The 13508-nt window shown below is 39.4% G+C and overlaps 1 protein-coding gene across 1 annotated transcript; it reads left to right on the top strand.

Annotated features, from left to right (window-relative positions):
- The first annotated feature begins 7096 nt into the window (after positions 1–7096).
- Positions 7097–12475, top strand: LOC117561495 (betaine--homocysteine S-methyltransferase 1). Its single transcript, XM_034238968.1, has 8 exons — positions 7097–7163; positions 8138–8270; positions 8358–8470; positions 8875–9066; positions 9795–9942; positions 10929–11111; positions 11640–11868; positions 11948–12475. Exons 1-8 carry the CDS (start codon positions 7143–7145, stop codon positions 12126–12128), a joined length of 1200 nt encoding a protein of 399 aa, XP_034094859.1. The 5' UTR covers positions 7097–7142; the 3' UTR covers positions 12129–12475.
- Positions 12476–13508: the final 1033 nt, after the last annotated feature.

Below are 13508 nucleotides of genomic sequence, written 5' to 3'. Positions count from 1 at the left end.
AGTTTGCTTTATTGCCTGTATATCCACCCAAAATGATCCAATAACACATATTAACATCACAGCAGCAATGTCCAATATAATTATGGCTTAATTCAATCAAGTTTTGGAGGAGAAATATAATCTAATGACAAAATATCCAATATTAGTAGGACATAAGGACCAAAATATGTTTATTGTATGGGTGTCATTCTTAATTCCTTTCAAACTTGCTTTATTACAATAACCTCTATTTTGCCATGATTTTTAGATTGATATAAAGAATAAGTTCTATTTTTAGAACTAGTTTTTTTTTTAAATGTTCTGTGAATTCTTACTTATGCATAATCTTTGAAAGCTTAATTGTTTCTTGGTCTTTCATAAAAAGCATTGGTTTGTTCATTTCAGTGTTTACTAGCCATGCAGTAAAGCGTCCGGTTCAAACCTGCTGCAGCTCTTCCAGGTGGATTGGAGGGCTGTTTTGCAATAAAATGTTCAAGGACCACTCAGAGATAAATGTGTCAAACTGAGGTCAATTATTTTAATTGTTTACATTGTAAACAAGTTACAAAACCTAATCACAAATTAATGGTGCAAAAAATGCAGTTGAGTGCATTTTTAACAAAAACAACTGAAAACAGTTCTGCATAACTGATGACATTCCCGTCCGCTTCAGCTGTTCTTTGCTTAGTGCTGATCAGCATGCTAACAAATTAAACTAAGATGGTACACATACTGTAGTAGACATCATAACATATATATATACATATTATAAACATCTCAGCTGTTATAATTGTCATTTAAACCCACCAACATGTCATATTTTTCATATATACAGTGAAATATCTACTAAATGGATTGGCTTTAAATTGTCCAGACATTCATGTTCCCCAGAGGATTAACTGTGACGCTTTTAAGGCTCTCCTTACTTTTCTATAGTACTATCGTGACATAAACATGTTTTTTTATACTCCAAGTGCAAAGTGAAATCTGGCAGACGGATCATTTTAATAGCTAGCTTTCTGCATTTGTTTGTTTTTATTTATTTATTTTTTATTAGGTTTGTTTCTACTGAGCATTTGTCACGTGTCAACAATAATGTATTTCCTCATAAAGTCACACATAAAGTTATGAAAGCACTGGTTCAAGCAGCCCCTCAATGTTTCTCTGACTTTGTCTTGACTTCCCTCGGTTCATTAAGAACAGCCCTGAACCTCCTCCTAGAGCACCATTGTGTTCTTTTTAACCAAATATCTCTCAGAGGGGCGTGGGGAGTGGCTCCTTATTTTCATCTAAAGGAAAAGACAGAGAATCAGCACTTTAGAAACAGGGCTGAAACAGAGGGGATTATGGGATGCTGCAATGATCTGTTTGGTATTTCAGACAAACACTTCAGAGACATGTTTGTATATATATCTGAGAACTATGATATATTGATGAAAAACAGTATGATAGGGGACCTTTAACTTATTTGTTATTTTCTTACAGTTGCAGAAGGGGATGTTTTACTTCAATATGTTTTCTGTCATTTTATAAAAAGTCAGTTATTTAAGAAATTCCTCTTCATATTAATCGATGATGAAATTAATTGTTATTTGCAGCCATGAGCAATGTGTGTGATTGACTTTTCATACATTGCTGCATCAACAGGTAAACCAAACAGATATAATTGCAATAGGCCCCGTTTACACGGAGATGGAACGGGTCGTATCCGCTACAGTTCTCTATCGTAGTGGTCAAAGTGTGGTCCACGGACCACTGGTGGTCCGTGAGCGCCCCTAGTGGTCCGTGAGTATATTGGTAAAATTTCATATTTGAAATAAATAAATTTATTTCGCACTCTCCCGGGAATATCTCCGCAATGGAACGAGCTTAAGTTTCACTTTCGATTGCATGATAAAGCCCAGATAAACACCTTCATCACACATGTTGCCACTTGTTTGTACCATTTTCAGGCGATTTGTAAAAAACAATGTGTTTTTGTATATTTGTGGAGTTAGGTGGTCCGCGAGTGTTTTTTTTATTGGTTAAGTGGTCCTTGGTATGAAAAAGTTTGAGAAACACTGGTATAGACCAGGGGTTCCCAACGGTTTTGTAAAGCACTTTGAATTGCCTTGTGTTGAAAAGTGCTATATAAATAAACTTGCCTTGCCTTGCCTTTGTTTAAGCACCGGATTGGCAAAACAGGAGAGTAAACCAGTCTGCCTTGATCTATGAATTCATGTCCGGGACTCTCACGGTATCTGCTGCCACCAGCTGTTTTATAGAAGGAACACCTCCTTCACTTCATGAAATGGCTGCAGCACCAGGAGGCAGCGGGACGTATAACTCCGCCTCTGAGAAGTGCAGCACCAGCGGGTAAAGATGTGCCTTTTTACGCACCGCCTTTGCTGTATTTACCTTCATCAAAACAGCTTAAGAGTGACTGCAGGCTGCTACGTGTTAACCACACACACCTCTACACACATCTCTACACACATCGAACTGCCAGATTACTCCCCCTTTTATTAGTTTTATGAAGGAGATGTCCAGTCACCAAGGCGCATGATGTGTGGTGTGTGTGTGTGTGTGTGTGTGTGTGTGTGTGTGTGTGTGTGTGTGTGTGTGTGTGTGTGTGCGCGCGCGTGTGTGTGTGTGTGTGTGTGTGTGTGTGTGTGTGTGTGTGTGTGTGTGTGTTTGTGTGTGTGTGTGTGTGTGTGTGTGTGTGTGTGTATGCTCTGCTCAGCTCAGCTGTGTGTTTGTGTCTGTCCGACACCGGCATTTGTTTTCAAATGACCATGAACAGTAATTTACACACATCTGGCTAACTCCATAGGTAACCTAGTAACCTATATGCGGGTGTTCCCAAAATAAATTAGTTTAATCTTAATCTCGATGTAGTGCTAAATGCTGTCGGACGTGCACCGGAACGAACGTCACTATCATAATATCTTCTGAAAACACACACACACACACACACACACACACACACACACACACACACACACACACACACACACACACACACACACACACACACACACACACACACACACACAACTCCTTCATAATGCGCCTTCTCCTCGTTTTCCCATCACTGGATTATCCGTAAATCATACAAACAAAACCAAAACGTTGATTTATCTGTTTTCCCGTTTTGGTTTAAAAACTGAATAACGTCGGTTTTTTGGTTTTCCGTTTTTCCGAAAAACCAAAAAACGACAGGTTCTTTTTTAAACATTAATATGTTTTGGATGCATATTGTTCTAGTATTTGTTCAGGCTATTACATACAATTAGCCTCTGTTGCTACCTGCTGGTGAGTAAATATTAAAATCAGTTAAAATTGACAACCTGTCCGCGATTGTTTTTTAATGTATCTGCCGGTCCTTGGCACAATAAAGGTTGGGAACGCCTGGAATAGACGGTTCGTCCACACGAGGCCGACACGGAAACGCGGATTCGGAGCCTCATCCCATAGCCCTGTGATAACGGCTCCCAAGGTGGGTAGATCTGCAGACGAAACGCTCTCGGGGGCCAAACGGCTCCGTGTGTACGCCCTATACGATCATTTCCTGATAACGATGACGCCATAGCCCCGCCTCTCCTGCTCACCCCCGTGTCACCCTCGTCATTGCTGATGTGTTTCGCCAACAACAACAATAATGGCAGATCACAGGGTTGCTTTCGTGCTCCAGACGCTACTGACCATGCTACAGATGTTAGTGCAACATCTACAGCGCCTCTACCACAACCATCAGCAACAAGTGGACATGGAGAACAACATGAACTACATGTTGCTAAATCCACCGCGGAAAATAAACAGAAGGGCAACCAGGTAACCATGGCAACCATGCTTGGGAGGTCTTATTCGCGGCTTTTCAATCAATCAATCAATCAATCAATCAATCAATCAATCAATCAATCAATGTTTATTTATATAGCCCAATATCACAAATGTTACATTTGTCTCAGTGGACTTTACAGTTTGTACAAAATATCAGTATGACAATACGACACCCTCTGTCCTTAGACCCTCACATCGTACAAGGAAAAACTTCCAAAGAAAACCCACAGTTTAAAGGGAAAAATGGGAGAAACCTCAGGGAGAGCAACAGAGGAGGGATCCCTCTCCCAGGACGGACAGACGTGCAATAGATGCCGTGTGTAAATTGAAAAGATAATACATTTGCAACATAGGTAGTCCAAATGTTTGGAAATGCATGTGTGTATAATAAGAAGATGAATCCATGAGGATATCCATCCAGGACCTATGATCCAGGACCACAGCCACGATTCAAGATCCAGGGCTCGCGATGCAGGACACAGGAGCGCAGGATCATCCATGACTCCGGATCCCGGCGTATATAGACACCAAAAAGAAAGACATTTGGGGAAGCTGGGTTAATCGGAACATGAGAGTACACAGGTATAGACAGAGAGAAGGAAGAAGTAAGATGTCCCCCGACAAACTAAGCCTATATCAGAAAAACTAGGGGCTGAATCTAATCAGCCCTAACTATAAGCTTTATCAAAAAGGAAGGTCTTAAGCGCACTCTTAAAAACGGATATGGTGTCTGCCGCCCGAACACAAACTGGAAGCTGATTCCACAAATGTGGAGCTTGATAAGACAAGGCTCTGGCTCCCATTGTACTTTTAGAGACTCTAGGAACAACCAACAACCCTGCATTCTTGGAACGCAATGCCCTAGTAGGACAGTAGGGTATAATGAGTTCTTTAAGGTAAGATGGCGCCTGCCCATTAAGGGCTTTGTAGGCGAGAAGAAGAATTTTGAATTCTATCCTGTGTTCTATAGGGAGCCAGTGTAACGCAGCCAGAACAGGAGTATTGTGGTCCCTTTTCCTAACCCTGGTTAGTACACGAGCTGCAGCATTTTGAATCAGCTGAAGCGATTTGACTGACTTCTTGGTACACCCTGATAATAAAGAGTTACAATAATCCAGCCTTGAAGTAACAAATGCATGGACTAGTTTCTCTGCATCGTTTTGAGGCAAGATATGCCTGATTTTTGCAATGTTACGTAGATGGAAGTAGGCGGTCCTTGAAATTGATATTATGTGGGCGTTAAAGGATAAATCCTGATCAAATATAACACCAAGATTCCTTACAGTCTCACTGGAGGCCAAATTAATGCCATCCATAGTTAGTATATCCTTAGATAATTTGTTTCGTAGATTCTTCGGGCCAAGTACAATAACTTCAGTTTTGGTCGTGTTTAACATCAAAAAGTTTAAGGTCATCCACGTTTTTAAGTCCTTAAGGCAGTCTTGAATTTTATTTAGATGATTAATTTCATCAGGTTTGATTGATAAATATAGTTGAGTATCATCCGCATAACAATGAAAATGTACAGAATGATTCCTTATAATATTGCCTAACGGAAGCATATATAATGTGAATAAAATAGGTCCGAGCACTGAGCCCTGTGGCACTCCATGGCTAACTTTGGTTTGCGTGGAAGATTCATCATTGACACGTACAAACTGAGAGCGTTCAGATAGATAGGACCTAAACCAGCCTAAAGCAGTTCCCTGTATGCCAACTAAGTGCTCTAGTCTTTGCAATAAGATATCATGGTCGATAGTATCAAATGCAGCACTGAGATCGAGCAAAACAAGAATAGAGACACGTCCCTTGTCAGAGGCTATTAGAATGTCATTTGTGACTTTAACCAGAGCTGTCTCTGTGCTATGATGTGTTCTAAAGCCAGACTGAAAATCTTCAAATAAATCATTGTTTTTTAAGTAATCACACAACTGTTTTGCGACTGCTTTCTCAAGAATGTTTGAGAGGAACGGAAGATTGGAAATATGTCTATAATTGGCTAAAACTTCTGGATCGAGGTTGTGCTTTTTAAGAAGCGGTTTTATCACTGCTACTTTGAATGATTGTGGAACATAGCCTGATAATAAAGACATATTCATAATATTTAATAAAGAAGTGCTAATTAATGGAAAAACTTCCTTCAACAGCTTAGTTGGAATTGGGTCTAACATACACGTTGATGGTTTAGAAGAGAGAATCATTGAATTGAATTGTTCAAGGTTTATGACTGAAAAGCATTCTAGTTTACTATCTAGTGTAATATTAGAACTTACGTTTCCGGGAGCTGTTGATAACACTATACTGGTCAAAGGCAAGAGGTCATTAATTTTGTTTCTAAGAGTAACAATTTTATCGTTAAAAAAGCACATAAAATCATTACTACTGAGTGCTATGGGAATAGAAGTATTTTTTAGTATTTTATGGTGTATTTTGTGGCGGAGGTACAGCGCCACTTACAGGCCCGGCATATGTACTACAGCGTTTCCAGCGGGTTGAGCGGTCTCGTGTGGACGGACACGTTTTGTTGAGCCGTCTCCAAGCTAGTTGTGAAGTTACAAGATCCTGAAGTTACAGACTGAACTTTGCATACATTTCTTCTACAGAAAGAAGCCTTCAATTTGGGAAACAGCCCTCATCCAAACTCTGCCAGCTCAAACATGCAGATTAAGCAACATTAGGCACATCTTTGGAGAGGATAGTGTCTACGATAAAGGACAAAATCATACCAAAATATCCAGACTGTTCCTCTTAATGTGGCATTATATAGCGTGTGCCAGGGCTTTTGTTCTATCAATTACTCCATGTTGGTGCTTTTGGGATCCTTCCAGGAAAGATGTTCTCTTCACTGTTTCACAATTTATTATGGCTTTTCCACATCTGCATCTGCAAGCATTAAGGAAGTGTTTTTCAGATAACACTTTTAATATTCGCATAACATCTGCATCTTTTTAGCTTCTCCATTTTGTTTGTGAGAAAAGGCAGTTAAACCTGATCAGGCTTTGTTCTAAATTAGTGACATGTTTTGCGCTGACAATCAATCTGTTTTCAACTACTAAAGCACTAAGTCTTTACATTGATGCATTCCTAAAAACATATTAAAAAAGCACACGTTTTTGCATTTCTTTGGTTGCATGAACAATTGTTTGTCTTGTGCAAAGTTGCCAAAAGAAAAAAGGAAAAATAGATGTGTTATGTAAGAGGCAGGCGGATCTTATAGTGACATCAGGAGCACCTTCCCCCTCCTGGATTATAAATACAGCCGTGGAGCCTGCAAGAAGCGCTTTCCCAACTCAGAGGAGTCTGAAGCTGAGAAGAGAGGGCCGGTCACTGCTGCAATCATCATGGCACCGGGAGCAAAGAAAGTGAGTCAATATTATGTCTCCTCACTTGATGTTAACATATAATCAATGTGTTTTAAATGTACTTGTTGCATTTAGTTTTGAAGCCACATATTGTGGTGCGTGTGTAAAAGGAAGTGGTGTTTGCCAACTACCAGATAGTGTATCAAACTATTTATTTATTTCCAGAGGTGGGAAAAGTGCAGATCTTGTATTTAAGTTAAAGTAGAAGTACCAGTGTGTAGGAATACAGGAGTCCTGCAATCAAAATGTTACTCAAGTAAAGTAAGTAGGAATAACTTGCATAATGATTTAAAGGACAATCATTGATCAAGTAAGGGGTGGGAATTAATAAGCATTTGCTTCCTCCTGCTCCCTTTCGGACACATATGATTTATTATTATTATTAATATGAAGACTTTTTTTGTTGAATATATAAATATTATCATGAATGTGGATAAATACTGTATTTTAACAATACGGTATTCTGTTTTTCACATTTGTTATTTGTTATTTGTTATTTTTTTAATCTGTTCGAAATATAGATTGAAATGAAATGAATGAAATGAATGAAAGTAGAAAGATATTGGCATCAAAATATACTTTAAGTACCAAAAGTAAAAGTAGTCATTGTGCAGATTGGTCCATTTCAGAATTATATATATTATATGTTTTGTAATTATTGATGCATGAAAGTGTTCTCAAAGCTGGTAAAGGTGCAGCTAGTTTTAATGACTGTGTATACTGCAGGGTAGCTTGTGAATTTACTCCAGGTGGAACTAAAATCTGATTTAAGAGTTTTATATCAATAATCCAAATCTGCAATGTAACTAAAGGTGTTAAACAAATATACTGGGGCAAAGTAGCAGCAAAATATTTATACTCAAGTAATGTACAAGTATCTCAAAATTGTACCCAAGTACAGTACTTGAGTAAATCTACTTAGTTACTTTACACTTAGTATACTTTGCTTATTTCTGTTCTTTCTTTTGACTCAGGGTATTCTGGAGCGTTTGGATGCAGGAGAGATTGTTTTCGGGGATGGGGGCTTTGTCTTCGCTCTTGAGAAGAGAGGCTACGTGAAGGCAGGACCATGGACCCCTGAGGCTGCAGCCGAGCATCCTGAAGCAGGTATTATTGATCTTTCTCTGGGCTACACCTGTTTTCTGACCTGTAATGTCAGTTTCATATCATAACCGAGATATTCTGCTGTTCTAGTGCGGCAGCTGCACAGGGAGTTCCTGAGGGCCGGCTCCAATGTCATGCAGACATTCACTTTCTACGCAAGCGATGATAAACTGGAGAACAGGGGCAACACTCTGGGCTTCTCTGTGAGTACTTTAATATGTGTGTGTGTGAATGAGTGTGTGTGTGTGTGTGTGTGTGTGTGTGTGTGTGTGTGTGTGTGTGTGTGTGTGTGTGTGTGTGTGTGTGTGTGTGTGTGTGTGTGTGTGTGTGTGTGTGTGTGTGTGTGTGTGTGTGTGTGTGTGTGTGTGTGTGTGTGTGTGTGTGTGTGTGTGTGTGTGTGTGTGTGTGTGTGTGTGTGTGTGTGTGTGTGTGTGTGTGTGTGTGACTGCAGGCTGCAGCTGCTCTCAAGTCTCATCTTCAGTCATGGAGATGGTTGGCAGCTTGGCAGCAGAGTTGGCATCAAACCAACTGACTGCAGCAAAGAACAGAAATAACATCATAGTGTTTTCTTGACATGAAAGTTCCATTTCCCTTTTGTTTTCTCCAGGGGCAGCAGATAAACGAAGCAGCTTGTGACCTGGCCAGGGAGGTGGCCAATGAAGGGGATGCTCTGGTGGCAGGGGGAGTCTCTCAAACCCCCTCTTACCTTAGCTGCAAGAGTGAGAATGATGTCAAAGCCATCTTCAAGAAACAAATTGATGTTTTTGTCAAGAAGGACGTGGACTTCCTGATTGCAGAGGTATGTAGTGAACACTGTTGGTAAGTTTGGTATGAGAGAAAATGTCTAAAAAGAAATTCAGCAATTAAGAAATGCAAGTGCCATAAAGCTTTGGGATAACCAGAAGGGTAAAAGTTGAGGATATTTTGATTTGAGTCCTGAGTAAAAGTTTTAAATAAATTACACTGGACCCTATATTTGCCTCCAGTCCTTGTAAATCAAGAACTCATCCTTAGTTACATTATTTGACTAAATAAAGCTCAAGAGCCTGTTTATACTGTCCTCTCATTCATAGTATGTAAACTGACCTGCTATTTGAGAAATCAGTGGAGTGTCCCTTTCTTTAAATAAAAAACAAAGCTTGATCCATATTTTACTGGCTCAAACCCCCAGAAAAATGTACATTCAAGTGTTTATATGTTTTTCCCCAGCCTGTAAAACCATCATTGCACTTCCAAGGAGTGTGTTCTTTTGTGTTTGGATGTAGTCAAACCACCTGCAATACATTATTTTAGTGACTTGGGGGAAGCATAAAATGATGCTGATATGTGATTTGATCTAATATAGCACCTACAATGGTAAAATCCTGAAATAGGGGCTGCAGTTTGAAATACTGCATGCATATTCTTTATCTTTGGCCACAAACAAGAGATCATATTTACCGTCACAATTTAAAGTGGGACCAAAAATACCCATTAAAGAATAACGACCCACTTCTCCTGATGTGTTTTGTGTGTTTCTGTTTGCAGTACTTTGAGCACGTGGAAGAGGCAGAGTGGGCCGTCCAGGTTTTGAAGAGCACCGGGAAGCCTGTGGCTGCGACCATGTGTATCGGACCCGATGGAGACCTGAACGGAGTCAGCCCCGGAGACTGTGCCGTCAAACTCATCAAAGCTGGTATGAAAATATCTCCATCTTTCAAAATACCTTATGTGACTTTGTAAAAGCCAGTCCTTCAGGGGGTGAAGGTGTCGAGAAATTGAGGTGAAAGTAACATAATGGCCTTCCTGTATTCCTGTAAACTGTATTTATTTGATGATTCAGTAGTGAAGCCAACTGATTTAATCCTCTTTATTGTCATGTGTATGTTAGTGTCAAGAATTTCATTAAGTTCTTGACTCTTAGTAATAGTTTTTTCGTTAGATATACAATGAGGGAAGGCTGGGTTTAACATAATACAGTTTAACTAAACTATTTTTGACTTTCATAGTTCACTCACCTTCAAACTGGTCTATTTATCAGGAATAGAAAAAACCTATGTGGGTGTAAAGGGACTTTAAGTGAATATTTGTCTTTTATGGAGTTTCACCTTTCTCTCCAAATACTTCTTTTTTTTTACAATTTCTAGGCTGATTTTGTTCATCAAATTATCTGTCAACAAAATACTATAAAAAATATGTTTCATTGAGACTTCAAACCTTTTTGAATTAAACTCTTAGAATGCACTATAACAAATAAACTGGCAACTTTTTCACTAAATAAACTGAAGTAATTTTAAGATTTTGTACACATTTTTTACTTTTTAATAGTCATATATCTTCATGAAGTTGTGGGTATCACAAGAAACCACATTTCAAATGATGTCAAATCCAAACGGCAGATACTGAGATATCCTGCCTGTGCAAAAATGCTGAGTCCTACATTTTCCATAATGAAACTTTCCCACAAGTCATCGTTGGGAGGGCATAATCTGAAGTGGGTAGCCAAAGGATTTTAAATAATCTGATTTTGGCGCCATCCGGTGGAATAACCTGTCAGACAAAAGTACACACTGCTGCAAAACATAAGCCTCGCCAATTTTCACCCACTTACTCAGGAAAATTGAAAACATTTCCTGTAATTTATTTAACCCGAGATAAAGTTTAGCATGCTTTCTTCTGTAGGTGCTCAGATTGTGGGCATCAACTGCCACTTTGACCCGATGACCTGTGTGAAGACTGTGAAGATGATGAAGGAGGGAGTGGAGAAGGCCGGGCTGAAGGCTCACTACATGTGCCAGCCACTGGCTTACCACACCCCCGACTGCAACTGCCAGGGATTCATTGACCTGCCCGAGTTCCCTTTCAGTATGTATACACTCTCAAAACTGATGCTTCTCAACATTAAGTGAGGAGTGTTAACCAACAAATCAAAAATGCATTTTGTTCCTCTTAGGGAAGTAGTTCAAATGCACTTGATTGCCCTTGTCTGATGGCAATTAAACAAAAACACTTGGGAAACTTAACATACATTTCTTTGTTGATGGCCGGTGTGGTTCAGAAGAATGGAAATAGTTCCTACATGAAACTGCTGACAAAAAGCTCTGTGGATTATCTTGAGTAATTGTTTTTGGAAAGACACTTTGCTGTTGTGTCTTTTTCAAATGTATTTGATTGGCACTTTAAACACCACAAGCCATCCATTTCCATTATATCCAATAGAAGGAAAACATTTTAGGGCCAATGTCTCCAACACTTAACCCACACCAAAACAATCTAGATTGATAAATAGCACAAGTAAGAGGAAAAGTATGTATTTTTTTAATTTTGGAGTGACCTCAAACCTAAATGTGACATTATGTTTTAATAAAAGTACCACCATGTGTTCTCCGACAGGCCTGGAGCCGAGGATCCTGACCAGATGGGACATGCAGCAATACGCTCGTGAAGCGTACAATGCCGGTATCCGTTACATTGGAGGCTGCTGCGGATTTGAACCTTACCACGTCCGGGCCCTGGCCGAGGAGTTGGCCCCCGAGAAGGGCTTCCTGCCTCAGGGCTCTGAGAAGCACGGCATCTGGGGCAGTGGCCTGGAGATGCACACAAAGCCCTGGGTCAGAGCTAGGTACTGGAAGGCTTTCTCCTCATGTTTTAATCTGAGAATACGTCCAAGTTTGGTTATTAAACGGTATTTCTCTCTGTAGGGCCCGTCGTGACTACTGGGAGAATCTGAAGCCAGCGTCCGGACGTCCCTTCTGCCCCGCTATGGCCATCCCCAATGGGTGGGGGGTCACCAAGGGCCATGCTGACCTGATGCAGCAGAAGGAAGCCACCTCTAAGGATCAGCTGAAGGTTCTCTTCGACAAGTCCAACAAAAGCAACTGAGCTCCCCTCTGAAGCATCTTGTTTTATAGGAAGAAGCTTGGAGAAGGCCAACGAACAGTGCCTGAAGTTTACAAACCAAAAAGATTGAAATGCTGAAGTTCTTTCTTTCTTTTTAGGACCTTTTTTACTGTGTGTGGAAGACTTGTATCATGCTTAAATTGGATAGTCATAACTAACCATGAGTGCCTGTAACCTTTTTTTCAACTGTGAGCCTGGTGAAATGACTGTGGCTGAAAATCTGTGAATGCACCTGAAGAAATGACTGTAACACTCCAAAAGTGCTTAATATTGTCTTATAAAAGAGGATTTGTAGCAATAAACTTCTAAATTGAATTTTTTTAAAACTGCTTGTGTGTGTTTTTCTTTTTTTAAGTATAAGAATACCTTATAAGGGAAAATGTTGATTTCCTGGAAGTTATCATTTTAGAATGAAATAAAAGATAAAATAATAGAATACAAATATTTATACAAATGCAAGATGTAAGAATAAGCAATTTAATATAATAAATAAATCTGAGAAATAAAAGTTAAAAGGTGTGGTTATATTAAAAATAGATACACGTATTAGTTATAATAAGATATTAATGCTGAATTGGGCCTTAGTACAAATTCATTAGATATTTATTGAATTGCTGATTGCAAATTAAAAACTATAAAATAATGTTGACACTTTTTAAATAATCAAATCAAGTTTTATTTATATAGCACATTTATAAACGATTTTTGGTCGAGCCAAAGTGCTGTACATATAATAAAAATAGCCTACAGTAGAGACACTTTACAGCAAATACAACAGCACAGATTGTTCAGAATATCAGTATGAGAAAAAACTGATGCTGAAAAAACTGATGCTTAAAACTGATGCTTAAAATGATTCGAAAACATAATGAAACTCAACTGAATCCGATAGTGAGTATAATATATAAATGTTGCTTATTTGATGCAGGGATGAAAAGTAACTACACTGAACAAAAATATAAACGCAACACTTTTGTTTTTGCTCCCATTTTTCACGAGATGAACTCAAAGATCTAAAACATTTTCTATATACACAAAATAACCATTTCTCTCAAATATTGTTCACAAATCTGAAAAAATCTGTGATAGTGAGCACTTCTCCTTTGCCGAGATAATCCATCCCACCTCACAGGTGTGGCATATCAAGATACTGATTAGACAGCATGATTATTGCACAGGTGTGCCTTAGGCTGGCCACAATAAAAGGCCACTCTGAAACGTGCAGTTTTGCTTTATTGGGGGGGTCTGGGGGGGTCTGAAAACCAGCCAGTATCTGGTGTGAGGGGTAGGGGTAGGGTTAGGGTAATGTTGTGAATCGAGTGGCCCATGGTGGTGGTGGGGTTATGGTATGGGCAGGCGTAT

This window comes from Gymnodraco acuticeps, unplaced genomic scaffold, assembly GCF_902827175.1.
Source record: "Gymnodraco acuticeps unplaced genomic scaffold, fGymAcu1.1, whole genome shotgun sequence".
Lineage (NCBI taxonomy): Eukaryota > Metazoa > Chordata > Actinopteri > Perciformes > Bathydraconidae > Gymnodraco > Gymnodraco acuticeps.
The sequence above is the reverse complement of the archived record's forward strand: the minus strand, read 5'-3'. Positions and strand labels throughout refer to the sequence as shown.